Source organism: Argiope bruennichi, chromosome 3 (genome assembly GCF_947563725.1).
Source record: "Argiope bruennichi chromosome 3, qqArgBrue1.1, whole genome shotgun sequence".
Classification (NCBI taxonomy): Eukaryota; Metazoa; Arthropoda; class Arachnida; order Araneae; family Araneidae; genus Argiope; species Argiope bruennichi.
In genome coordinates, this window is record NC_079153.1 from 77,200,142 (window position 1) to 77,227,635 (window position 27,494).

The following is a 27,494-nucleotide window of genomic DNA, read 5'->3' on the forward strand; positions in this document are numbered from 1 at the left end:
TAAAACATAGGTGGTTCAGAAATGCTAACACAATACAATTAGTAACAAACAACGAAAACGAAACTCAACACTCTCAAAACGAAAGCATATACAACTTTACCATTTCAACTATTTCTACGAATAAACCCTAATTCTAAACATGAATACAATCTTGAAACAACTAATTTCTAAAGGAGAGCTAATTTACTTCAATAACTTTCAGCAGAAAAGAAATAGCAAAATTTCAACTACATACCCTACCAGCTGACATCTGTTGCTCCGTAAACGAAGTTACTTCAAAATAATCAGGATATCCAATAAATTTCTTGAGTCATATTCCAAATGAAATGTTCGGATAAACCACTTCAATTATATTCTGAAGCATCAAAACACAATTTAGTGTGAAGTGGCAAAACGAATGTACTTTCGTTTCGAGTCGGTCCAAACGTATTTTACTTAACCAAATGAATCCACATTCCCGTTCGATGCACCACTTTTGTTTCTACGAATATTAATGTTTCGAATACGAGAGGTTCGAATAAAAGACGATACGAATTTTACACATTCACATACATTTATTTTTCACACATACCACAGAACATCAACTTACATCGTTCTCCTAATAAACATATTATAGGTGTGCCCTCTAGCGGCGAAAATTCGGAACAGGGGGTTCACAAGCATGTAAACACGATAACTAAAAAACGTTTACTATATGAAATTTAGCATGTCATATTGACTACCATTGTAGTTTTATATCAAACTAGGTGGCTGGTCCCCTCCCTGCTCGCTTATGCTCGCCAACCCCCAGGAACTGCTAATGCAGTTTCTCTCGGATCGTTTCGCTCGCTATCTACTAAGTCACTTTAGTCTAGCAACAAATATATTCAGATTCGATTTATTCCAAAATATGATAAAACAATGAAAGAAATAAAAAATGTAAAGCAAAAGGTACACTCGCAAAAATCACCTTCATCAAAGTTCTTTGTAAACAAAAATAACATTTCATTTAATTAACTATATACATCCTATAACTATAACTATATACATATAAAAAAATTGTGCTTTTTTCACAATTGTTCAAATTTAGAAGCTACACTACAGAAGCAGAATAAGAATTTGATATTTACAAAAAAATTAATTGCCTGAAAGCAGCTATATTCCAATTCGTATATTTGCCACTTGAATTTACTTCTTTTTCCTAGTAACGTGCCTGGCAAAAAGAATAAAGTCCTGACATAGTCCCACAACTATGCTCCTGTAGTTCGGAAACTTCGCTTAACCCTACCTCGTCCATTACGACTGGATCTTCTTACGGACGAGCAATTTCATTCGACCTGTCTTCTCTTTTTCGACGATTTTGTTTTAAAATCAATATGGCACGACTTAAACTCATTGTAAAAAATTTTGTCCGTTTTTTGACCGTTAATGTTTTGCTTAAAAAATTTTCAAACCGATGCAAGAAAAGTGAGATTTTATCAAACCACGTGTTGATGTTCCCGGACGAGATCGAAATGTTGCAAATAGGTGATAAACAAATTTGGTCTGATTTTGCTTCCACGTAAGTGTTATATACATATATAGATTTTGGTTTCAATCAATCTGAAAACGGTGTTTAAAACACACATTAGGTTTTCTGGTACTTGTATACTAACTGCATCCCAACGATTAATCGCCAAATGGCACACTTAATAAGCTCTTTCGTAAATAATGTTCGACAATGACATAAAGATAATAATTTTAAAATACATCCCTAAGAGAGTATCTTTCGCTGGTTTAATTTTAAAAACATATCCCTACTACCTATGCAAAATTTTTGATACAACAAAGGAAGATGCTGAAAGTGATCTGAAAAGCAGAATATTTCTTCTAACAAAAGCCACTCCGGGGTGGTTACTTAAGAGAACATGAGCCACTTTAGTCATGCGATTGGATGGAAATTAAAAACATTTTTCTTGGAATTATCCTTATCTCAGCAGCAGGAACGCCGCTAAAATTTGCTTTCTCTTTTTTTATTTATTATTTTCTTTTTTGAAGTGACCCTATCCCAAAGCATAAACAGGGCCAAACGCGGTACATCAATCCATGTTCGATACTCACTACATCAGAAAACGTGCCTGAATAAACATCGGTAATTCAAAGCAGAAACCTCAATTTTACAAAGTGAAAACCAAGTAAACATTCCTCTTTCACATTTTCAATCACTAAAACGTTAAAAAGAAAGTTTCTTTTTTCTCGCTCAAACTGAAGGGAAAAGTTTCACTAAAAATACTCTCTACTTGATTCGTTTGTTTAAGCAAGTAATGCAATTATTAAGTCTCTTTTCCCAAGAGCAGAGAGTGATTTCAGAATTCGATTAGTGAATCTCTTGTCTGCATTTGGAAAAGTGTTCCTTCGGCCACGTGTTGAAGACTCCTCATTCGACACGTGTGCTCTTGAGATCGATAAGGCTCACTTAAATATTTCACGTAGAATTTTTCGACTTGAGCGAGCAAAGAGCTCTCTCCTCTACGGTTACCTTAGAAGAATTGGGAATGATCTTTCTCCGCTTTAGTTATTTATTTTCTTGTTCCTTCTAAAAGTGTTCTGTTCAAAAAAATGTTTTAAAAGTTTATGTCATTCAAATAAAATTAAATAAGAGATATTTAAATATTCATTTTTTTTCTAATTAAAGATTTAACATATTCATTTCAACAATTTTTACATTCTTGTTTACAAAGAGAATATATTATATTCGTCCAAGAAGTCGACTTGAGATTTTGAAAAAATATCATAATTTTAGATCTCCCCGAGTTGTTCCCCCCCCCTTCATTCCCAAAATGAATAATTCCTATTTATCTGTGAACAATATTGGACTTTCTTTTTCATCCCCAGCGCATTCAGCTGCAAAGTAGTTGTTATGATTATAAGATACAGGGCAAAGTAAAAGTTTGTAAATAAGGCAACTCCAAATGCGCAAAAAGCTAGACAGATGAAATATACAGTCAAAAAGCAAAACTTTGTAACTAAAACAACTCCAAAAGTGCAAGAAGATAGAGATATGAAATATATAGTCAAAAAGTAAAACTTTGTAAATAAGACAATTCCAACAAGTGCCACAAGCTAAAGAGATGAACTATGACATAAAATTTCATTATTGTATTTGTAGATTTGTATTTAATTCGGTCTAATACGTTAAAGATTAACTATCTTCCAATATGTCTATACGCTCATATATGATTATGATGGCTGAGAAATGCAGAAAGCTTGATGGTTAAATTTTAGTATAGAACTTTACTCAAAAATTATGAACGTGCTTTATAACAGAAAAAATTCGTCAACAGATAGACCATCTGTTAGTTTGTCGGTAATTGAAAATAACAACTCAAAAAACACAGCAAGCTAAGTAAATAAAGATTAACTAATCTTCCAATATGTCTATACGCTCATATATGATTATGATGGCTGAGAAATGCAGAAAGCTTGATGGTTAAATTTTAGTATAGAACTTTACTCAAAAATTATGAACGTGCTTTATAACAGAAAAAATTCGTCAACAGATAGACCATCTGTTAGTTTGTCGGTAATTGAAAATAACAACTCAAAAAACACAGCAAGCTAAGTAAATAAAGATTAACTAATCTTCCAATATGTCTATACGCTCATATATGATTATGATGGCTGAGAAATGCAGAAAGCTTGATGGTTAAATTTTAGTATAGAACTTTACTCAAAAATTATGAACGTGCTTTATAACAGAAAAAATTCGTCAACAGATAGACCATCTGTTAGTTTGTCGGTAATTGAAAATAACAACTCAAAAAACACAGCAAGCTAAGTAAATAAAGATTAACTAATCTTCCAATATGTCTATACGCTCATATATGATTATGATGGCTGAGAAATGCAGAAAGCTTGATGGTTAAATTTTAGTATAGAACTTTACTCAAAAATTATGAACGTGCTTTATAACAGAAAAAATTCGTCAACAGATAGACCATCTGTTAGTTTGTCGGTAATTGAAAATAACAACTCAAAAAACACAGCAAGCTAAGTAAATAAAATTTGGTAAGTAGCCTGAAAACAGAAATAGTTGACTGTATAAAATTTTAGAGTCAAGTGTTCAAAAAGAAGCGATTCAAAATGCATACTTCACTATGCATTTTCTTCACTATACCATGAAATTAAATTTTTAAAAAAAACATGTCATATTGTATTAGTAACAAGAAAGTCGAAGGCTGACTACTCCCGCTGGCTATATCAAAATCGCTTATATCAACATGCGATGTTGCATAATAATTAGTTATATCATTAAACGACCAATTAGAGTATCAGCAGCAGCAAGTGTATTAAACGAGTTTCAAACAAGGTACGAATTTGTATCTTGGCGCTGCTGGTTTCATGATTAGAAAGAGATTTTTACAGATAGTTCTAACAGATGCTGAATGGGTGCTGGATCAGTGAACGGCTTTGGCGACAAAAAAGGAAGTATCCAGAATATTCAAGCATCTTGGCGATACATCCATTAGAAATATATTTTCGGCTTTGGTTCTAGAATATTCGATGCTCTGTTACTGGAGCTACAAAAGCAGACGAGAGAGTAGTAGAGTTGAGTGCTGAGCGACTTCTTCCAGCGGGTTCTTTCTGAGCTCTTTTTGTTATGAATAGCTGTTTAATAGCTGCTTGTGTGTTATCGATTTCTACAAGCATTGTTTTGTGTATGCTTCATCTTATGTATGTTTCGTGTTTTCATGTAGAATAAAAAAAAATTATCAGTTACTGAGCCTGTTAGAATTTTCATTGTACAACCCACAGACAGATTCTAGATTTTCCCATAACTCTATAAAGATTATAATAAACTTCAGATCACATTATGCAAATTTAAAAGAGGCCATCGAAAATTATTTTAGTGGCTAATATTTTAAGATTGATTCATTTTTTTAAAATGTACAAGAGAATTATTCGAAAAACAGTTTTATAATTTTGTGTAATGGTCTGATGAGAGGATGACATCGGAGATTAATTTGTTCACTTCTGACTCTCACATCCTAACAAAACCAAAACATTTAACATTATGGGCGGTACATGAATATGTAGCTCAATTAAAAAATTGTTTCTGCATCCCTTATGACTGCGCGCTTATGAATTCCCATACGTGTTTCAATTCGTAATCTGACATGTCTATAAGCAACTAATTTCAGTAGTGATTTGTAAAATGCACCATCTTTGCGAATTCATACGGACTTTTATCATAAACTTGAGATGTACTACTATTACATTTTTATATATATTCTTAAAAGAAAAATGTCACGCTTATATTATCTCTTATTCACAAACATAATCCAAATATACATATTCTATTAAAGCTTTCATTTTAGCACCAAACAAAATTGTAAACTGAAAACAAACAGAAAATTTAAATCAAATTTGACTATGGAACTCAAAAATTTCCTTTTTTTAAAAATCTTTTTTTTTTTTGAAGATGTATTGATAAACAAAAGACTAATTTCTCCTAGGCAAAAAACATTGCTATAGTTGGTTGCAAGCTCATTCAAAAAGTATGAAACGAAAGAGCGTTAGCTAAGTTTGACTAGTGTGAGAGGCTGGATATTTGGATATGCGGATTAAAAATATTGGCGGAAACCTGGTTTTCGCATTTTGCCAATGTTTTGATATATGTGAATACAGATAAGCTGATGAAAGTAGGTAAGAGGGGTAATCTTGTAAGAAGTTTTTCTTCGCCAAGTATGGGGTTGTTTTTATGTAAGTGTTTTGGAAACACTGGCATATTTGGCATATTTTTCCTCTATCTGCAATACAAATTAAGCAATTAAAAGAAAGACATTGTTGCAATGGTTTTTCGTGTCCATTTAGATAATTATAATCTGCTCTTTCTTTTGCCAGATTAACTCAAGATTTTTCAGTATATTTTAATCTAAGATCTATAAGCAATTGCAGAGTTTCATCAAACAAGGTAATCAAATACATGAAAATATTTCAGCTTCTGTAGTGTAAGGTAATAAAATTTCTTTTACATAACTTTAATTTTTGCACGGTTCTCATAACGAAAATGTATCATAAAGCAAAACGTTTTTCTTACACTGATCAATAAGGATATAAAGTTTGCAACTTGAATCTGTAAGATTTTTTGAAATATTAAGAGGTAAATTTATTGACTTATACTATTTTTCCATACCTTTGACCAGTGATAGAGTGATATTTAATATATAGTAGGTATAGAAATATAATAATATATTTCTAAAATTATATAAAGTTACTATTTCTAAAATTATATAAAGTTACTATTTCTAAATTTATATATATATATATATATATATATATATATAAATCGAAAGATTATTAAAATTGCAGATTCAGAAAATAAAAACGTATGTATTAATTAATTAAATTTATAAAAATAATCAGATAAAAAGTTAACTGAAGCTCTGAAAATTTCGTTCAAAATGAACATTTTCGGCACGTATACAAAATTGAATTCTTTTAACAATATTTGCACGATACGATCGAGCTCATCACTGTTATTTAATGTCAGGTTTATGGAGGAATATGTCAACAAAGAACTATAAAGTGGGTACTATCAACGCCAATCCATCCTTTAGTTCATGCACAACATCAAAAAAAGAAAAAGAAAACGAACTGAATATATTACGTACCATTTCGCACACTATTGTACAGAATAGAGCTAACCAAACATGCCAAATCTCAATTTTTCTTACATACCACATTTTTTTTTTGTTGACATTTTTAAAAATAGTACACCGTACGCTTATAGAAAAGGATGGGACTGATTGATTTTCGATTTCCAGAGTTAGAAAGTTAATAATTTTAACGATTAATAATTCTATCTTGATTAAAGCAACATTCATCTGTCCAAATTTCATTTCTCAGAAAATAAGGATTTAATTTTACCTGAGGCAGGATTCAGTTGTAAAATTTGAGATCTCGATCGGTCAATGTAGCTGTTGTATCAGTTTATGAGCTCCAAGAATAATGTGTGGATATCGGTTGTTATGTTGAAATAATCTCTACGTTGTCGGTTTTATACTGTCGAGAACTGAACTAATTGTTCGTACATAAGTATGAGAGAAACGTGAAAAGTCAAAATGTCAATTTCCGCATAAGATGTGTGATGCTTTATCTTTTCCGCTCCTCCCTCGGAATGTAAAGGTTCTATAGTTTTTTTTAACTTTAAGTTCTTCTATATGTACAGAACAGATCCTTAAGATCCGCTCTGTAAACAAACTTCTCAGACGAATGCTGAAATTCGGAAAACGACATTTGTATTCTTATGCAACTAAATCTGCAGTTTTTAAATTGAAGGCAGATTTAAACTTTCCTTGTTAAATATGTCATCCTTTTTAGAAAGAATACAAATGAGGGCAAAGGATATTAATTTTTTTAATTCAACATTCCAATATTTCATTCAGATATTTTAAATATTCAGTTCTGCAGTTCTCTTCTCTTTTTTAAAAATTCGATGCTTCAACTATAAACCAATATAAGAGAGAAACATTATGCGTCATTAGCAAACTTCTTTGAAGGCATTATGATTGGATGATTTATTATTAGACAAATATTTACATAAGACAGTTTTTCTGTATTGAATAAATTTGTATTTCTGAAAAATGTCTTTATCTAAGTATGTGTTTATTCCGTCTAAACTTAAAAATAAGCACATCTCTGCAAAATTTATAGATAGAAATAAGAAACTTGAGTGTGCATAGATGAATATAAGAGAAACATTGACACATTTACATTATGGAGGATACATAAAAATTCATTTTTTAAAAACTTTTTTGCTTTGATCTCCACAGGAACTAAAGTGTTTTCATGCAATTGCCCACTTTATTTCATAAAACCTTCCAATTGGATGCATAATCCACATGCAATATTTAGGAAAATAAACGGACTTTGTAAAGGACCTTACCAGACTTTTTCAGAGAATCGTGCCGAGAACATTTTACAATTTTCTCGGCACGATGCTCTTAAAATGTCTGAAGTTTCATGACGTATAAATTACATTTTGGAAAAATATCTCAAAAATAAAAATCATTTAAGAATCATTAATTATTTTAAATGTAAAATGATTTGTTTATGAAATGTTCCAAACGTGATATTCGTAAAAAAACTTATTCAATGGCTCATGGTATACAAAATAGCTGCTTGAGAAATTTTCCAAAGAAGAAACTTGGAAGAATGACTAGTTCCTTCTCTCATGAGGTGAAAATGACTTGTTTGTGAAATGTCTCGGATATGATACCCATAGGTTTTTTTTTTCAATGGTTGATAATGAACAAAATACTTGTTGGAGAAATGTATCAAATTAAAAGGCTTGTAAAAAAGATTTTCTCCATGGCGTATGATGCACTAATTACTTGTTGAAAAAATATTTGATATGAAACTAGTAAAAAATAACTTTCTAATGTCTCTAGATAAACAAAATACTTTTTATTAGAAACACTTTATTCACGTCATCCATAAAAAAGATTTATCCTTTTTACTTTCTCGTATACGTAGTATAGAAAAAGTATAGAAATCGTCAAAAAATTCGAGCTTGTGATTTTGACGTATCTCCATGTTTTAGACCTCCCTAAATGCGAAAAAAACGCCTTTTTAAAAAGTGTCTGTCTGTCTGTCTGAGATAAATATAACTCAAAAAGGGTCTGAGCAAGACGATTGAAATTTGGTATTCAGTATTCACCGTTTTCAGATTTCTATCAATTTTTGAATAAAATCTGCTCAGAAGTTCGTCAGTTCTAATATAAGTTAACACAATAATTAAAAAAAGGAAAAGAGCAAGTTAGATAAAATTTAGTATACAGATTTAATGTCTATTGTGTAGACACCTATCAGATTTTGAGCCAAATCCAACTATGGATTGAGTGTCTGTCTATTTGTACTTTCAGAAACATGTAAAACGCGGAATTCAAACGCAATGATTTACATATATCAAATTTGGTGTGAGATTTTTTTGACTACAAGCGCAGTTTGGTATTAAATTTTCGTCTCAATCGGTTGAGAAAAACTACGTCTAAAATATAAATTCGATTTTTGAATAATCTTACACATACCACGCCAAATGATTCGCCAAGCATGAATGACAGATTCACTAAAACTGCTAATTTCACGCCAAAAAATATTTCGTAACTATTGTACACCAACGCCATGTAAGGTGTTCTCTGGCATGGCAAATTTATAAAAGAGTATGCGAGAATTTTTTCGGGGGGCGGGGGGGGGAAGGATGCCACTCCCGCTGGTGAATGGTTTGCATTTGAAATGGGAAATATCAATAAGATGCTAGACAGTTTTCAGTTAATAATATTTTATTTACTCCAATATCTTACAATGTTTTCTTTAAAATTGTGTACAAATTTAACACCTTTAATAGATAAAAACAAATGACACACAAATTCAAAAATCAAACATGAACAGGAATAATAGTTCATTTCTTTTTTATTTACTTTTTTACAGAGCTAGCATAAATTTTCAACTCCTTTTGATTCTAACTGTATATCCACTTGCGTATGAAGCAGCACTGAATGGTAATCAGTTTTTGAAAAAAAAATGAATGGGAATATTTAAATAAATGTAAATTTCATTTTAAATCAGATAAATAAAAAGAAAAATTAACGTATATTAGCGTAGATAGTTCATCTTTCTTAAGTTTCCCCAAAATACACGAATTTATTGTTTTTTATAATCAAAAGAATATAAATGCTTTATTATCATAAAGCACTGTGGCTGTGAATTGTGGTTTTTAATAATTTTTTTTGGAGAAAAATAAAACAACGTTCAAGATATTTTATTATCTTTAGTAGTTTCATGATCAAAAGATTAGCCCACACAAGAATGTTGATTAAAATGTAGCTAAATTATTAGAATGAAAATAGTTATTACATTTAGGGATATTTTTATATTTGCAAAGACGAAATTAACTTGCTTTGTTCTGAACGAAAATAAAATTATCCGTAACGATTAAATCCAATTTACATCTGAAATTCAGCTTTTAAATTATTTAAAGAAAATGGAAATTTATTACACAAATTTAAAATCTATTACGAAAGATAACTTTTTGTGATCCATTAAATGACAATTTTTATTTCTATAGAAATTTCATATTGGATTGCATTTACACATTTCAGTACGATTACAATATAAAATCATGGGCAGTGTAAGTGTTATTCTATTCTAAATCGCTAATAAATACGTTATTCTTTCTGAATATTTCATTTTTTTGTTGCTTACCGGAATTCAAACCGTTTAGCGTTCAGATTCGAGCTTTATGCTTTCAAGGCACTGATTTTTTTCGAGTAACTTTTGAAACCTGTGCCACAATTTAGACCTGCGAATAGATATTTAAACTCCACAGCCATTAGAATACAAAGAATACTTGAATAAGAAAAGGTTGTTACATATTACATTAAACTTTTCAGTGAATAAAATAATATCTCGTAAACTGAAAATCAATAATAATCATAGAATGTGAGCTTAACAACAAGAAAGTGTTTTAAATGATATTAACGAAAAGGGTAAAGGGTTTCAAAACGTGATAAAATAAGTATCTTATATATATATATATATATATATATATATATATATATATATATATATATATATATATATATATATATTTGAAAATAAATCCTACAATCTTGTTTTGACGCATATATCCTCATTAAAAAATAACCATTCGATAGCTATTCATTTACAAAGGCAAAGGGTATATTTAAAAAAATGAAATAGATTTAACATGTCAGATGAGATTTAATGACACGATTTTTATTATTTAAAATATATCAGTTTTAGAATATTTTAGTCAAATATTTAATTACAAGTATAACTGAAGAACTCCAACCCAAAAAACAACAACCTGCGCAGTAAAAATTTTGTACTTTTCCATTTTGCTATTCATTAGGAATGAGTTTGTCATCCATTAATCTTTTTTATGTCCTTAGATTTTTTTTTTTTTTATTTAACCAGTGATTCTGTTGCTTCGATTTATATTTTGCTTCATAATCTCATGATTGTGCTCTACATTACCAATAATATTTAATCAGTTTTGTCAGATATTTCTACAAATGTTGTTCGTGGACTGCTGTTTTAACTCATATTTACAAGCATTGCGCTCGTAATTTTCAAATCTTTTAATCTTTTCCACTTGTTTTTGTTATCTATCTTATTTGATCATCAAAGCGTTTTATTATTAATAAGCCAATTATAAAACGTAACATACTTTTAACACATTCCATTCACTTATAGCAACTTCACTGGTAATTCTGGAATTCTATAAATTCGTATAAGGTGAGGCTTGAGGTCAGTATTTTAATCACCAATGCTATTATATAGCAATTAATATAGCAATCGATTCAATAATCCAATCTATAATCTATTGATCCATATAGATCAGATAGAATACGAACTTAGTTCTTTTACTTAAAGTGAATTGGTTATAACTTAAAAATTTTACTTTTTACTTTGCATCTTATCATGGTTATTGTTATTTTAAGCCTATTTTTTAGTTCTGTTTTCTTAATAATTTGAGAAATTTTAACCGTAGATTATTTATTCTAAAATAATATATACTTCAGTTTTTATCTTTTCCATTAGATACATAAATGTATATATATTAAAAACAATTTGGATCCTTCTTTATATCTTATCTTAATTGAATTTTGAAATTATTTATCGTTTTCAATACGTATTGTTGTTATTACCCATGTTAAAGTTTGATTTAACGAATTTCAAAATATTCTTAAAAAATGATTACTTCCATGATTTTCGATAGATTTATTGGAACGAAATTTAACAATAATCATTCAGTTTTTTTGTCTTTTTTATTCATCAATATTTTTACGAATTTATTAAATTGCCACCGCAGTTATTTCTCCTCTTTACTGAAATTGTTCGATGCCAAACGATTTTTTCCACTGCGGCGGCGAAACGTGTCGTTGTACAAACCTCTCTTCGCATCTTGTTTCTACGAATTCTACAAATGTAAAGAACAGCATGCGCTGTCGATCGATATTTGCATAAAACTGCGACCACGTAGAGAAACAGTAAATAAGGTGAATTATTTATTCATCTAGCGTTTGTGGCTGCTGCAAATTAAACTTATTACTAGTGGCTTTTCTGGAAATTTCAGTAAGGTAACATTTTTTTTCAGTAATTATAAGTATGTGATATTTATGTAGAGGAGACAAGGTTTCTCTTTGTAAAATGAATAATTCAATTTAAAGTTATGGAAAAGCTTGATGAATTTTTTATTAGATTTATGCCTGTGAGTGAAGAAATTGTTTTCAGTGTCTGTAAAAAGTAAATAATAAATATTTGATCGTATTATTGATTAAAAATTTTCTGAAATATAGTATTCTAACTACTTTTTATGATAATATTAGTCTTCACAAATCAATCTCTAATAAAAGATGTTAAAAGTTTGCATTCTTTTCTATTTAGCTTCTAATATATAATACTTGTTAATACTACTAATATATAATATTTAGCTTATGATTATATTGAAGTATAATTTTTATTTATATTGTATTTATTCCTTATTTATTATTATTTCCTTATTTGAGAGAATAAAATTTATTCCATTTAGTACTAAGACTTTGTTGAAATGCATTGCATAATTGATTTTACATATATAAATGTATGATTTTTTTTCCATAGTAATTATCAATTGCGACGTTAAAAATCACTAATATTTGTTTTGAAATAATTTTTTTTTCTGCTGTGTAATGTTATTCTTTTTTCAATCTTTAAATTTAAATCGCATCTTAAAGTAGAGTATATTATCATACATATTTTGATTCACGAATTTAATAATGTATCGAATATTTTTAAACAAAAAATGTATAATTTACTCATATTCATTTTGTGCCACAAAAAATAAATAAATAAAAAAAAATGGCATAACACTAATTTCAAATTGTTGCCCTGCGATTGAATGGAATAATTTCTCTTGGGACAAGGAAGAATAAATTTTTTATAAGTTCATTTCAGTTATCTTAGTTACAAAAGAATAAAAAATAAAATCGTAAAAAATAATAATTACTAGCCAAAATTTGGTTTTTAGATAATTTGGCTTACTTTTAAGAGTGTGTCAAGTTAATGCTGGTAATCAAGAAAGGTGTCAGGAAGCATTACAATGTCTCCACTATATGATTAAAAATATTTTTGGTATTCATCGTAAGTATCAAGTTTAAAACGAACAGTATTGTAGTTAAGCTCACAGTATCTTATTAATATCACAAACAGAATTTCAAAAGAAATAAAAACTTAATACAATATCATCCCATTCATGTGATACAATATTTATTGATCTCAAATTAAAATATCACCATAAAATTGTCGCAAATAACTATTGAATCATGAAGAATACACCCAAAAACAATTTCAATATTCTTCAAACATTAACAATTCAGTTAACTTTTATATATGTACAGGTATTAATTCTAAGAATATAAGCATAATTATTTTTAAGATGACCTTGAGCTTCAACTCGTATACTACATTTTCGTATAATACAGAACATGAGAGAAACAGAAACAATAATTTTGATTTTTTTTTAGTCACCATTCAGCTGCTTTGTGATCGCAATGTTTGTAGAAAAAGGATCATCGCTGATACAATAAATCCGAAAAAAGTTCACAGATTGTAATATTTTGTTACAAGTTTCCTGTAGAGTCCTATTTGTATGCCACGACGAAGTATTAAACGTAACAGCCACAAGTGAAATCAAAAATCATTTGAGCGTAGTGCTTCATCAAATTAGTTATAGAATCTGTAAATCATTCTCAGTATTCATGGTAATCTTTTATCTACAAGTTATATAGTTAAAGACAAAAATAATGAAGATATAATAGCAGTTTACGATCTAAGGTATACGTAGAACGTAATACAACAGCAGATGATCTGAAACATTAAATACACTACAACAGCAGAGAGGAGTGAATAAAGTCTTGTACATCTGAAACACAACGCCTCGAAGAGTTACTAAAAGTGGTGAACTATGTCTTTGCAAAGTTATCTACTGAATTTTATTTTCGCATTGCAAAGACTGAGGGAAAAGGACTTAGAAACACGTTTATAACCGCAAGCAGGTAATTCTTCAGCTAGATCGGCAAGGGCAATGATTTTCAATCACTCTTCAAAAAAAAAAAAAAAAGTGTTGCGTTTTACTGTGCTGCAGTTGCCATTTTGCCAGACACATTTGCAACGGCCATGGAACAGATGCCGTGCTACTTGAATCAGGTATAACAATCTCATACATAGTATGGCTCAATAAAATCCTCAACAAGATAATCTTTTTAATTTTTTAAATTATATTCTAATTTATAATTCCCACAAATATTTACAATATTTTGTACATTTAAATGTGTTAGTTGAAAACTAGTAATAGTTTTCTACAATGCATATATTTTTATGAAGAATATTTATTGAAATTTATTCTTTGTTTAGAGAAATATCGTTTTCATTTTCGATTCCATTTTTTATAGTATTTACATGTATAAAAATGTACTTTCAACAGTTATTTTGATTTAATCAATAAAATTAAAATCAGAAAAATACTATTCTATACATTTTTTTTGTTTGAAATAATACATATATTTGTAAAATGATTTGAATTTTGTAAAATGCCACTCATTTCTTAAATAAGAAAAATATTTTTTTCTGATAATTAAATTTTGAAGAATTGTTTTTTTTCTTTTTGCCAATAAAAGGGAATGAAACAGATTTTAAAACTCACTTCTAATTATTTTAGAAAATAACATTTTTTTTAAACGAAAGAGAACACATACTTATTCTTATATTTTGATGCCATACTTTGTGACAAAATTGGTTTTTCTATTAAAGAAATGAAAGTTTACTTCTGAAACTAAGTGAGCTTATTCAAAGTACTATAGTAACTTGATTGAATTTTAGATGCATCATCCGTTTAATCGTTTTCTTTCTTTCCGCTTATGTAGTTCCCTCTGCTGTTTCTCTTGGTCATTGTATAAATGCTTATTCTGCTAATAATATACCTCTTTAATCGATTGAATAGAATTTTACCCGTAAGTGACAGCAATATTTCTTCATGGAAATCTTACTTCGTAATGAAATATTATTCATATGATAGTATCCAGAAAGTTGGTTGCGTAGGCAATTAAAAGACTACAAAAGGAAAATGAAAAAACTCATTATTGTTAAGTGAAGTTCAAGTTTTGGACTAAACTTAAAAATTATTATCATCCATATTGAGATAATTATGATGACGAGGCACCATATTGTGTATCTCCATATCGAAGAACGAACGGTAAAAATAACTTGTTTATATCATTCTTCTCCTGGAATTTCTTACCAGAAATGAGGATGAAGTGAAGATTGATCTAAAAGGGAGATGGGGAAATATTTTTCAACCAAATTCTGCAAAGAATCGTCAGGTTGCAGCTACTGAATAAGGGTACCTCGGGAAATACAGTTTCCCTAAACTTTGTCGCAACCAACGACGAACATCTGCATTGATGTGTTACCTAACAATGATATTTCTGTCCTACAAATGCTTGAAATGAGTTCACGTTTTGGACTAAACTTAAAAATTATAATCATCTAAATTGAGATAATTATGATGACGAGGCACCTTATTGTGTATTCCCATATCGAAGAATGAACAGTAAAAATAACTTGCATATATCATTCTTCTCCTGGAACTTCTTACCTGAAATGAATTGGAGATTGATCTGAAAGGGAGATGGTGCAATATTTTTCAAACAAATTCTGCAAAGAGTTATTAGGTTGCAGCCACTGAATAAGGATACCTCGAGGCATACAATCTCCCTAAACATTGTCGCCACCAACGACGAAATATCTGCGTTGTTGACCTAACAATGATATTTCTGTCGTACAAATGCTTGAAAATAATCGATACACACACAAATTTGCGTATAACTGCAATTTTAATTGCTAACGGAACTTACTTTCTGGATAGCTCAAATAAATAAACATCAAAAGAACTGCAAAATAAAACTAAGACACCACAAAATGATGGAGATAATGATAAAGTATAACAAACATATTTAAATCCTGTTACCTTAATCAAAGCAAACTATTCTCATTAAGTATCCATAATTCCATGCGTACTACATCTGTCTTGTTGAGCATCAAATTTCTCCTATAATTATTGGAACTAATAAGCATATAATTTATTTACAAAAAGCTTAATAGAAAACTATGTAGCGTCGATGGCAGTGTTTTTTTTACCCAGCTAGTGACAACACATTTTTTAAATTTGTATTAAATCTGAATAATAAATATTGATTGAACAAAATGCATCATAGAAAGATCTTCAAGTTTATCTATGCTTGAAAAAGAGATATTTTCGTTTAAATTTAGAAATAATCTGAATTTTGAGTTCAATAATCTGAGGCACTTTAGCCACTTAATGCTTGATTAAACAATCAAGCATTAAGTGGCTAAATGAATGTGGTAGAACAGGAGATATTTTAATAATATAAGCTGCTTTTGTAGTTTTTTTTTCCCTACAAAGTTACCATTTTATGCTATTAGTCTAAATTATTTTGTATCAAAGTACGCTTCACGCAATCTGTAACATGTCAGATCAGTTGCAACAAAATATGTAGTAATTTACTCCATAAGGAAAAAAGTTAGGAGTATCTCCCATTCGATCACTTTTCTCTATTTGATATTTATATAATTAACAGTTAGTTGAATTTGTTAATCATTAATTATTAATTTGTAGTTGCATAGTTGTAACCAGTTTCAACTTAAAATTACGCAACTTATAACATTATTTGATATTTTAACATTAATATTAAAGCCAATGCTAATTATTTTCATCTTTCAAAAATGTAACAAGTTATTAACAAGCTTTAATATATAATTAATCATTATTTGATTTTGTTAATCAAGCACTTCATTGGCTAATTAATTTGTTGAAATAGATTTGCAATTTATTTTCAAAATCCTTGTCAAGTTGCAAATTTTTAATAGAATTCATTTCAATACAAATTATAATTCGTAATTATTTGATCCCTTTTTAAAAACTTTGCACATTTGTTTCAACTACTAATAAAACAGACATAATGAGATATCAAAGAATATGAAATTTGGATTTTAATCTCTAATAAATGAACGCTCTAATGAAATTTCTAAGAACTTAACTCTAATTGCAACATGGCTCAAGGCAAGAGCAAAGATTTCTAAAATTTAGAAACCTCTGTTTTAATTTTCTTCTAATGGCTTATTACTTATTTTATAATCAAAGTTGATACTATCATTCCCTAAATGGGTCTGAGGTTCAATTAATAATCAAATATCAATTGTTAGCTAATGATTCTGATATTTTATCATTTTTTTACATACCCATAATCAAAATATTTAAAATTTCAACTGTTTAAAAGTTAGTATTTCCAATAAATTTTTGTTTTCATAAAAATACTGTGATTTAAAATTGACAACAGTCCATATTAAAACTATTTAGCGCAATAAATTTGAAAATATTTTTATAGACATATATTGACAAAAATTTGTCATAAAATTTTGTTTTTTCAATAACAATGCTTCATAAATTACATAATACTTTTCAACATCTCGGATTTTGTCATTGTCTCTAGATTTGCTTTCAGATACATTTTCATACAAATGATTGTTTTTGATTAGTTACAATCATGAACTTGAAGATCTGTCTACTAAATATAAATAAATAAATAAAACTTGTAGCAAATTTATATTTAATTAAATTAACATTAATATTCAACATGTTTTCATTTCAATTAACAGCATAAAGAGGATTTAATCTTAAATAATTAATTAAAAATGAAAAATTAGTATAATGGAATATGAAAAAAAAATCATAATTTACAGTTCCACTTCACATTGTTCGTAGAATGGTTTGTAGCATCATAAATTTAGAAAAGATGATAATATAGCGCATAAATAAATTTGAAAAAAAAATTCTGTTCATGATTTATCTGTTAATTTAACTAATTTATTTATTGAACTTTGTTTGATGTTTTTCTACGCACTATTAATTGTGCGTTTTGAAGATAGAAAATCCACTAAATCGTTACAAATACTTAGCAATCTTCAGAAATTTGTAAAGAATTTCCATAATTCCAAATTTACAAAAAGAAAAAAAAAAATTTACATTCTTTTATAGAAAACATTTGAATAATATTACAACATATATAATCCAACAACAATTTACAAATGGAATTATGTTCGATTATGTAATAAATACTTCTAAATTAAATATTGGAATCTAAATTATATAAAAAAAACAATAAAAAAACATTTGCGCTATATTTATAGAACTCATATAAATTTTTTAAATATCAAAATGTACTTTGTAGAATGTTAATAAATAAAGAATTTCTAAATAATCTTTTTTTATAATATACAGTATTTACCACAGAACATGATAAACAATACTTTCATACAAAAACACTGTTGGTACCCTTTGTGTTTTACTGATTGTTTTCAATGATTTTTTACGCGTGTGAAAAAAAGTCTAACAAGCTTTTGAGTTCTAGCCAGACTTCAGTAAATTATTTTAGCCGAAAAAATATGATTAAATAACAATAAAGGAATGTGATATGATTAATTATTTTATTTAAAAAAGTCTTAAGAGTGATTTAATTCACTATTACTTGGTGATGAAATTTTGTAGTTAAAAATTTATGATCTATTAGAAATTTAATAAGGAATTAAAACAAATTTTTAGGTTTTGTACGGAAATAATAAACAGTGCTTTTAGAAATAATAAATTAGTGATATACTGGATTATTGACCATTAATTGGGAACTATGTATACAGATTATCTAATTGCATTCAAATGGTTTTATATATTCCAATATTTCTATCCTCTGAACAAATAAAAAAATCTCATTAAAACTGCAATAAAATGCTTAGGTGTAAATAAGATTATATTGAAATGATATTTCTGAATTTGGATTTGATCAATAGCGATTTTTTTGTGATACATCGAAGTTTTAATCTCCTCTACAAAGTGTAATAAATTTCAATGGGTAAAATGGATACCAATCTTTAAAAAAATGCTTTTATAATTAAAAGATTTAGGTTGATGATTACAAATTATTTAGTCTTAGTTAATGAAGCATTTAAAAATATTTTTAAAAAATTTGTTTTGATATTGGTAATGTTGAAAATCACATCAATAAACTTTAATTATTTATGAAGGCGCAATGAACTTTAATAATTGAATGGGTGAATATATTATTTTCTTTACATTTTTTTCTTTAAATTAATTTGCGATCTTAAATTAAACTTCATAAAAAATTATACCATTAATAAAATTATTTTATATTTTCACAATGAAAATTTTCCATTTCTGCATGCTTTTATTTTATTTTACTTGTACATAGTTTGTAAAAATGTAAGTGAAAATTTCTTCTTCATTTACTTCTTATTGATCATGAGTATTGAAACTTCTGTTGTTTGTGAGTTTTGAATGAGGTGCACTAATTTCTGCTTTTAGAACTTGATTATCAATTAAATTAATTTAATGAAATTTTTATTTGTACCAATTAATAGCGAATTTTCGAATAAAAATGGTTCAAAAATTCCCCGATATTTATAATTATGAATTGTAATTTAAAGTTTAAAAATTTTAAAAATGATTAAAATAAAAACAATTCTTTGTTTTAATTAAATACTAAAAGTGTGCTTTTAAAACTGTAATAAAAAATTTATTGCACATTGACTCTAAATAAAGTTTAAAGCAAATACTACTCTTCGGTCCAGCAAGAACTCAATAGCCACAAACATATTATTCATATGAATTATACATATGAAAAAAGAAGAGAGTTTCACTCGCGAAATAATAAATACACTCCAGTAAAACGGAATCAATAGACGACGATGAGCATTTGAGTGACTGCAGCAAAAAAAAAAAAAAAGCATCAACATGTGCTATGAATGCAACAAGTGAATAGAGCTTCTCGTATTTTTGATGTGATATACAACACAGTTTATCATAGACCAGTTACTAAAGCAGGATCAACCTTGCCACTTTTTGGATAAAAAAAATTCATTCTTGTCCTTCCTTCATCTACACTTGTTTCTATATCTCCGATGGACGATGATTCTGTCTTTCCTCGATGACGCGAACCTTGCAGATTATTATAAATATTTGATGTCTTTCATTTTTTACTACTCAATTTCAGAACAACGAAGGTGGACGTTTCAGATAACCATAAATCTGTCTTCAATCTAATTCTTTGACTAGTTAAGATACTCAACAATTAACCTGCTTTGATGATGAACGTCAGAATGCGCTGTATTAGCCTGCAACTAATCAAATAAAGGCCAATAAAAATAATAGAAAGTGGTCTTAATTTTTTGTCATCTTCCAAGGAAATACAGCAACCTTGATTTGCTTTCAGTCGCTCTCAAAATTCAATTTCATTTCTCACATCCGTACCATCTTCGCACGTAAGGCTGAACAAATGTACTAACGCAGTCTGTTGCTGAGCTTATTTATATATAGATAGTATTTACCCTGGACTTTGAATGCAGCATGTGACGGCAGATGCTGTGGTGTTTTACATTTCATTATTGCAAACATATTATATATATTTAAAAAAGTCAAACCACCAGTTCTACATAGGTTGTGTAACAGATGAGCATTTCTGTTACAATTTTATGCAAGATTCCTGGATTAAGTGTTTATGATTACTAGTATTTAACTTTCCTATGGAAGATATTTCCACTTTTATTTTTGTTGGAACACACACAATTTTTCTGATACTACCAGGAGGAACAACACTTCTTCAGTCGATGCACAGCATTGGTTGAAGCGTTGATAAGCACAGCCCAATTCGCTTAAACGTCACAGATTTCATTAGTCACTGACGAACGAACAATTGAACAGACTTAAATCACAATAATGATGTTCATTGGTCAAGCTACGTGACTGGAATGTATACATTTCAAAAGGACTGTTTAACGGAATGCATTTGTAGAAAGAAAGAGAGAAAAACCTAAAAGTGGACTTGCTAAGTTGAAAGTTGAGAGTTCAATCCACTGTTTCATTGCCCTCCCACCATAGAATAATCTCCTCATTGTTAATAAATACGAACGCCATTACTAACATCAGAGCAAATTCTTGTGAAAAGATAATGTACTTTGAGGAACGCTGTCTTCAACGAAACAAAATGGCGATGAAGAAATTCACCTCCTATGTTGAGTAACAGAAACATATGTATGATGTGTACTGAAGCATTATTATTTGAGCAGCTGTTCGAGGTTAGTACGTCACATCCTCCACCGTGAAGACAAGGAAAGAAAGAACGATGTCTGAAATCTTTACAAGAGATTGGGCATGAGCTTATCTGAACTGAAAATTTTTGTTTTGCTGTCTGAAACAAATGAAAGATCAAAGACTGAGATTCCACAAGAGAACGTGGAGTTTTCGGAGTTTCAGTCCACGGATTGCACAGAATGAGGTGTTGTATATATATGTGTATGTGTGTGTATCTTAGTATATATTATGTATACAATGACCTATATCTATCTATATATGTATATAGAGTGGATATATAGATGGATATACGCATATACAATCAGGGCGAATAGAAGAAGCAGCAGCACATCGCCGGTCATCCCACTGAGATGGAAGTCTTTCTCGTGGGCGGAGTGGGCGGGGAGAGCTGGGCCAACCGCCTGTACTGCGGACTGCTCAAGAAACGCGGGTATGAGTCCCGATGCATGAGGGTGTAAATCTGCAACTGGGCGTCGTCGAAAGTACTAGATGTTGGATTCTTCATGTTTCTGTTGACGATCTCACGCACTTTAGAGTCTAAACTCACCTGAAAAATACAAAAAGATACTTCAGATCATAGATGTATTCAAATTGGTAAAATTTTATATAGAAAAAGTATTTTGTTAACAAGTTAAGTACGAACATGTTTTGACTTCTTTTCTGTCCAGCCCGTAACGTTTTTTTTTTTTTTTTTTTTTTTTATAACAGAGATCTATATAAAGTTGCGATAAGATTGCGTACAAGATGGTATGGGTTTTCATATTAAAATTAATTAAGAGAATATAAATTTTTAAATGTACATCTCAGATAACATTGACCAACGCAATTATAAAAGAATTATATTATCAATTAACGGTGACCAATGCGGCCGGAACGAAAAGTACAAAGTAGTCACATAACATAACATAACGCTATCCTGTGCCCCCGGTGCCTATAACACTAAGTTATCTAACCAGTTGGATGAGCACAAGATGGGAGGGGGGGGAAGAAAAAAAGAAAGAAGAACATAAAAAGAAAGAGACGACAGACCAACCAGGGTTTCTCCAGAGAGAATCACATTGGTGTCAAATCCTACATGACTATATTCAATTTTTGGTGATGTAATAACTGGATAGAGGGGACACGAATACTTAAACAAATGGTGACTTTGAGTTGAACTTACAGGGAAATGAGATTACTAACTGAAAACTTGATAAATTACATTGAGAATATCTGAATGACATATATTAGCATATAAGTAATCACTAAAGAGTCAGAAATCTGTGGCGTCCGTCTGAATCCTGTGGTTTTGATTTCCTTCATGAGAACTGCACTTTTGAGGGACTTTTGAAGTTATAATTTCGGCTGATTTTGACATGTGGCATTTTGGTCTCAGCTAATGTGTAGTCTTGAAGAGGTCTTGGTATTTGTGAATATGGTTTACTATGGAGTGGATCTTGCCACGTGAAGGGGTATTCGATGCAACTCTCCTGTACCATTCTTCTTCGAGACTTGTTTCTGGCTTTCTCATGTGCCATGAGAGAGTCAGTAGGCATTCGGTGGCATAGTGAATTGGGGATCCTATCTCCCCACAGTTACAGTAAGGAGAGTTGGCCATATGGAATCTGTGTAGGTATGTCGGGAATGGACCGTGTCCAGTGAAGAAAAGGACATCCGTTCTGTTCCAGTTGGCCGCGTATAGAGAAACTTTCAGTATTATATTGAATGTGGAGCGGCCTGTTTCGCCTTCTCCCCATTCCTTTTGCCATATTGTCATCATATCGGTTTGGTGGATGTTCTTCAGGTGACATCTTAGGAGCTTCATTATATTCCGATCTTGATTAGCATTAGCCGCTGTTTTGGCTAGTTTGTCCGCCGCTTCATTCCCTTCATAGCCTACATGTGCCTTGATCCATGAGATTTTAATGTGAGGGTTTGCAAGAAGAAAGGTAGTATATACAAAATGATGAAAGAAAATTGACTATTCGATGAGTGGCGGAATTATAATGGAAAGTTTGAGTCAATCACCGGAGTCGAACATAACCCGTAATGTGTTAAGCTATTAAAAATTTATGGTCTTCCTATCGGATGAGAAAATATGACATTGTTCTTATGGATACGAATAATCTATTACACATTTATGCCAACTGCGTTATAAACACAATTATCGTTATTAAAAAAAGCAAAATCTTTCAACATTGCAGGTATTAATAAGAATTATTCTCATTTTTACATAGGAAAATAATTCTAATAAGAAGATCGGCTACTGAGTAGGAATACACGATTTTTTTAAACTATTTAGTTATGTGAACGAAGTTTAAGAATGAAAATGATACTTGTTTAAGTTCTGCTTAAAGATAAACACGACAGCACCATTTGGATAATGCACCAACAATTAGTCATTATTTTTAAACTCATTAAATGGTAGGAGTCCCGCTGAGAGGTATCGAAGGCTCTCAATACAACATGCGGATTACAAGCTTACTTTACTAAGTACTACATGAGAAAACAACCACTTGATGCTGTGTAAAGTGGTATTTCTACATGAAAATGCAGACCTCCACAACACAAATCACAGCTTTGCAGCCAATAGTCGTGTAGGTTTCGATCTCAGATCATTTGCAGTTTGGATCTCTCTTCTTCGAAAAACTGCCCCAGATTCGTAACAAGTTACTTAATCTACCTGCTTATGATCCTGCAGTACCCAGCTCTAGGAAAAGACCTAGAGCTGCAATAGACAATGTCTATGTAAATTTCCCCTCAGTTAAAAAACTGAGAATTAATTAACTCTGTTACCAATCTGGTGGATTAAATTTATCAAAATTATTTGTTTTGGCCTCAGATAGCTACGATGAGCTACACGCGTGAAATTCCTTGAAATTTTTCCTTCAGAAAGTTTAGTTCCAAAAAAGCCCCAATAGTTAAGGCACGTGCAACGTAATTCCACTAAAGTTCTATTTTACCCCATAAATAATATAAATATTATTTTTTAAATTAATTAATTGTATCAAAAATAATAATAATATGAATTAAATACCAAATTTCATGACGTTAGAGCTTTATTGCGCTCGTCCAAATTAGTTCAATTAAATTTAACTTTTCCCTAAACTAACAAATTAAAGTATCTATTCCAAATTATGATGTGGAGGTGCTCGTGACCACTTTGTCACATCGCGGAACTCCGAAACATCACGACGTTGCCGTTGCGTTGGATCTCTCTTCATTTATATCTCTGGAGATGACTCATAATAGCGGCCTCTTTTGGAATAATTTCAGATGCATGTACAGGTATCCTTTGGAGTCATCACAGATACATTAGCAGAATGTTGCTTTTCACTGGAATAATGCATGCAAGATGCAGTGTTGCTTATTACGAATGGAGTTTTCAGTCTGTAACGTTTGTATAATTTTATTGATTGACATTATACCAGTATAGCATATATTGGTAAAATCTATTCCAAAAAACTTGAAATTCGTTATAACCACCATTTTTTGAATTAATTAAAAAATTTAGTTATCACGTAATGTCATTACTCAAATAAAATTATTACTATTATTATTAAACTACTGGAACTGAAGGTTTGATGTTAAACAACTGATAAGGTTTATTGTTAAACAACAGCCGTGCATCTAGAATATGAATGGGAAAAAATAAAAATATTTTAGTTATAAAACGGGAAAAACATATTAATCTGTATCAGCATAGTCTCCACAATCTCAAACGATCATGAGAAAAAAAGATCTATACCTTGTGATAAACTGATAAAATTTTGAGTTGAGAGAAGCTTAAGTTATATAGACATGGAGTATGAATGGAAAAATTAAACAACAAGTCTCCAAAAGATAGTTGGTTTTCTTGTAGTTATCGTCCACGAATGGCATGGCAAGTTATTTATGGCCTTACCGAAGGTCCACAATTTTATACAGAAAAATAGGGGGGAGGAGGAGTTAAAACATTTACTAGAGAGAATTAAAAAAAATCCGGAGTGAACAACTGGTTGATATTTGTCTACTAAAAGCACAAAATACACTGATTCTAATAACTCAACAAATTCTCCAACAAGACATCGACCATTTCTATATAAACTATTGTAAGTAACAGGTTTTGAATTTTACAAAGAGCAAAAGAAGTTTCATGAAACCATGTATCACATGCTGTTAATTATTTATCTTTTTAAGAGCCTTCTTTAAATGCTTATAATTTCGAAATTTCATCTATCCGAAATATAAACAGGATAAGAACATCAAAATCAGAAAGACTAGAATTATCAATAGTTTATTTTGAGATACAGGTTAAATGTCTTATCTAAAAGTCAATCTTAGAGTAATCCTCATATGTGTTCAACGAGATAAGTGAAATTCGAAAACTGTCTCACAATGACATCGATGCTAACCAGTGTACGGTAATAAGAAATAATTTTTCTTCAGCTTCTAGAAAAATTTATTAAGAAAAAAATTACTATCTGAATTTGCCGTTGAAATATCAGTTAATCCCAAGTAAAAACTTTACCTCTTTTAGAGAGAGGATTTATGACTCTAAGCTAGCCGGTATGCAAGATAAAAAATATTTTTCTTCCTACCTGCACTGATAGGGAACAAGGCAAGATGAAAGCTAGCACTTTATTTTAATTGAAGCCTGACTGTTTGTGAAATATCAATTACTAATAATGATATAAACAGTTACCTCTTTAGGAGAGAGTATCGAGACGTAGTCTTCGTAGATGCTCCGAGCTTTCTCTTCCACCAATTCCGGGTTCCTTTCCCTTTTCAGGTCTTCGCAGGCCAACCAAAAGAGTATGTTCTCCTCGCTGTACTCGCATCGTAAGAAGTCCCTGAACACTCTGCGTCCAGCTGAATGGCAAAAGAGAATGTTTTAAATTCACAAAAACGCAGAAATCATCATGTCGTAATCAGCGACATTGATTTAAGAAAAACTGATAACCGACTTTTAAAGTAAGATGTTTCGGTAGTAACAAGTATAAAATTATAGGTGATGCAACTTAGTGATTAGATTGAAACATTTAAAAAATTTTGTGGGAATCTTGTTGCCATTTATGTGAAAGCCGTAGAAAATTCGATGCAATATCAATTATAATGATGGTTTGAATGGAGCGGCTATGGCTTAAAGAATTTTTTGCTCGCTTCAGTAGTGATTGTTTCAATTTTGTTTTCCCAGCTTTGGAAATATCACTGTATTGCGGCAATCATCAATAACCAAGTTTCCTTTAGAATATGCAGTACACATATACATCATGGGTGCTCATTGAAGTCCTTCTAACACATATTAACTTGAAAATGGAGACTGTTATTACCACAAACTTGGTGTCTAGGCATAGTAAAGTAACCATGTACTATATATGGTGAGATCGGTTACAATACGAGTTGGCGATAAACAACGGTGTTAATGTTCCTATTTCGAAAACGGTACGGAGGAAACTGATAACCGACTTACCGACCGAAGTTATTTACAAATTTGTAAAGCATTTTCGGTTTAATACGAAAAGACAATTTGAGCATAGTAATGCTAAGAACGAAACATGTAAACCACGCATTTGTTTGATTACGATTTTACAAACTTGTGACGTAAGAACTTGCGACAATAGGAGAAAAGATCATTTGTGCAATAAACATAGGCCCTATAGAGCAGAATATTGAAAACTAAGGTATCTGCTAAAGGTTCAGTTTTATTTCTAACGCTTTCCTGGCCTAAGGGGTTGGTACACATATTTAACATTTACAAAGTAGTAAATTTGAATCAAATTTGGAATTAAATCCGTCAAGGGATTGACCGCTTATCAGTAAACACAATAATCCAAAACTGTAATGACTTAGATGAAAGAAATTTGGTATGTGATCTTGTGATTATAATTATAGTTTCATTTCAAAGTTTGGTTCCAATCGGTCGAAAATAAAGCGTTCAAAATGAAATTTTGAGCACTTGTATATTAACAGTGATTAATTTCTCATCAAAAAATGCCGAAGATTATGCAATAGATTTAGTAAAAATGTTAACTTAACGTCAAAAGCTCTAAATTTCATAACTATTGTTCGCCAATGCCAAGCAAAGTATTCGTGGCCTAATTCGAAGTCCAATTTAACGCAAATATATAACCTTTACTTGAAAATATGCAAGAAAGCTTTGAGGAAATTATTCTCGTGTTTATTTACGAGAATTGTAATATAATGTATAAATTCTTTGGCATTCTTCAATTAATATCTTTTATCATTGGTGATATTAAAATAGAGTCATAAA

At 30.1% G+C, this 27,494-nt stretch overlaps 1 protein-coding gene across 4 annotated transcripts in view; it reads right to left on the reverse strand.

Annotated features, from left to right (window-relative positions):
• Window positions 1-18,718: 18,718 nt before the first annotated feature.
• LOC129964280 (regulator of G-protein signaling 20-like) overlaps window positions 18,719-27,494 on the reverse strand; it is a 101,443-nt gene continuing 92,667 nt past the window's right edge. For all 4 annotated transcript variants that reach the window (XM_056079037.1, XM_056079034.1, XM_056079035.1 and 1 more), the window contains exons 5-6: window positions 25,926-26,092; window positions 18,719-21,809 (exon numbers count right to left, since the gene is read on the reverse strand). In XM_056079037.1, the coding sequence (XP_055935012.1) occupies window positions 21,600-21,809; window positions 25,926-26,092 (377 nt within the window). In that variant the 3' untranslated portion in view covers window positions 18,719-21,599. The remainder of the gene's footprint in view (window positions 21,810-25,925; window positions 26,093-27,494) is intronic.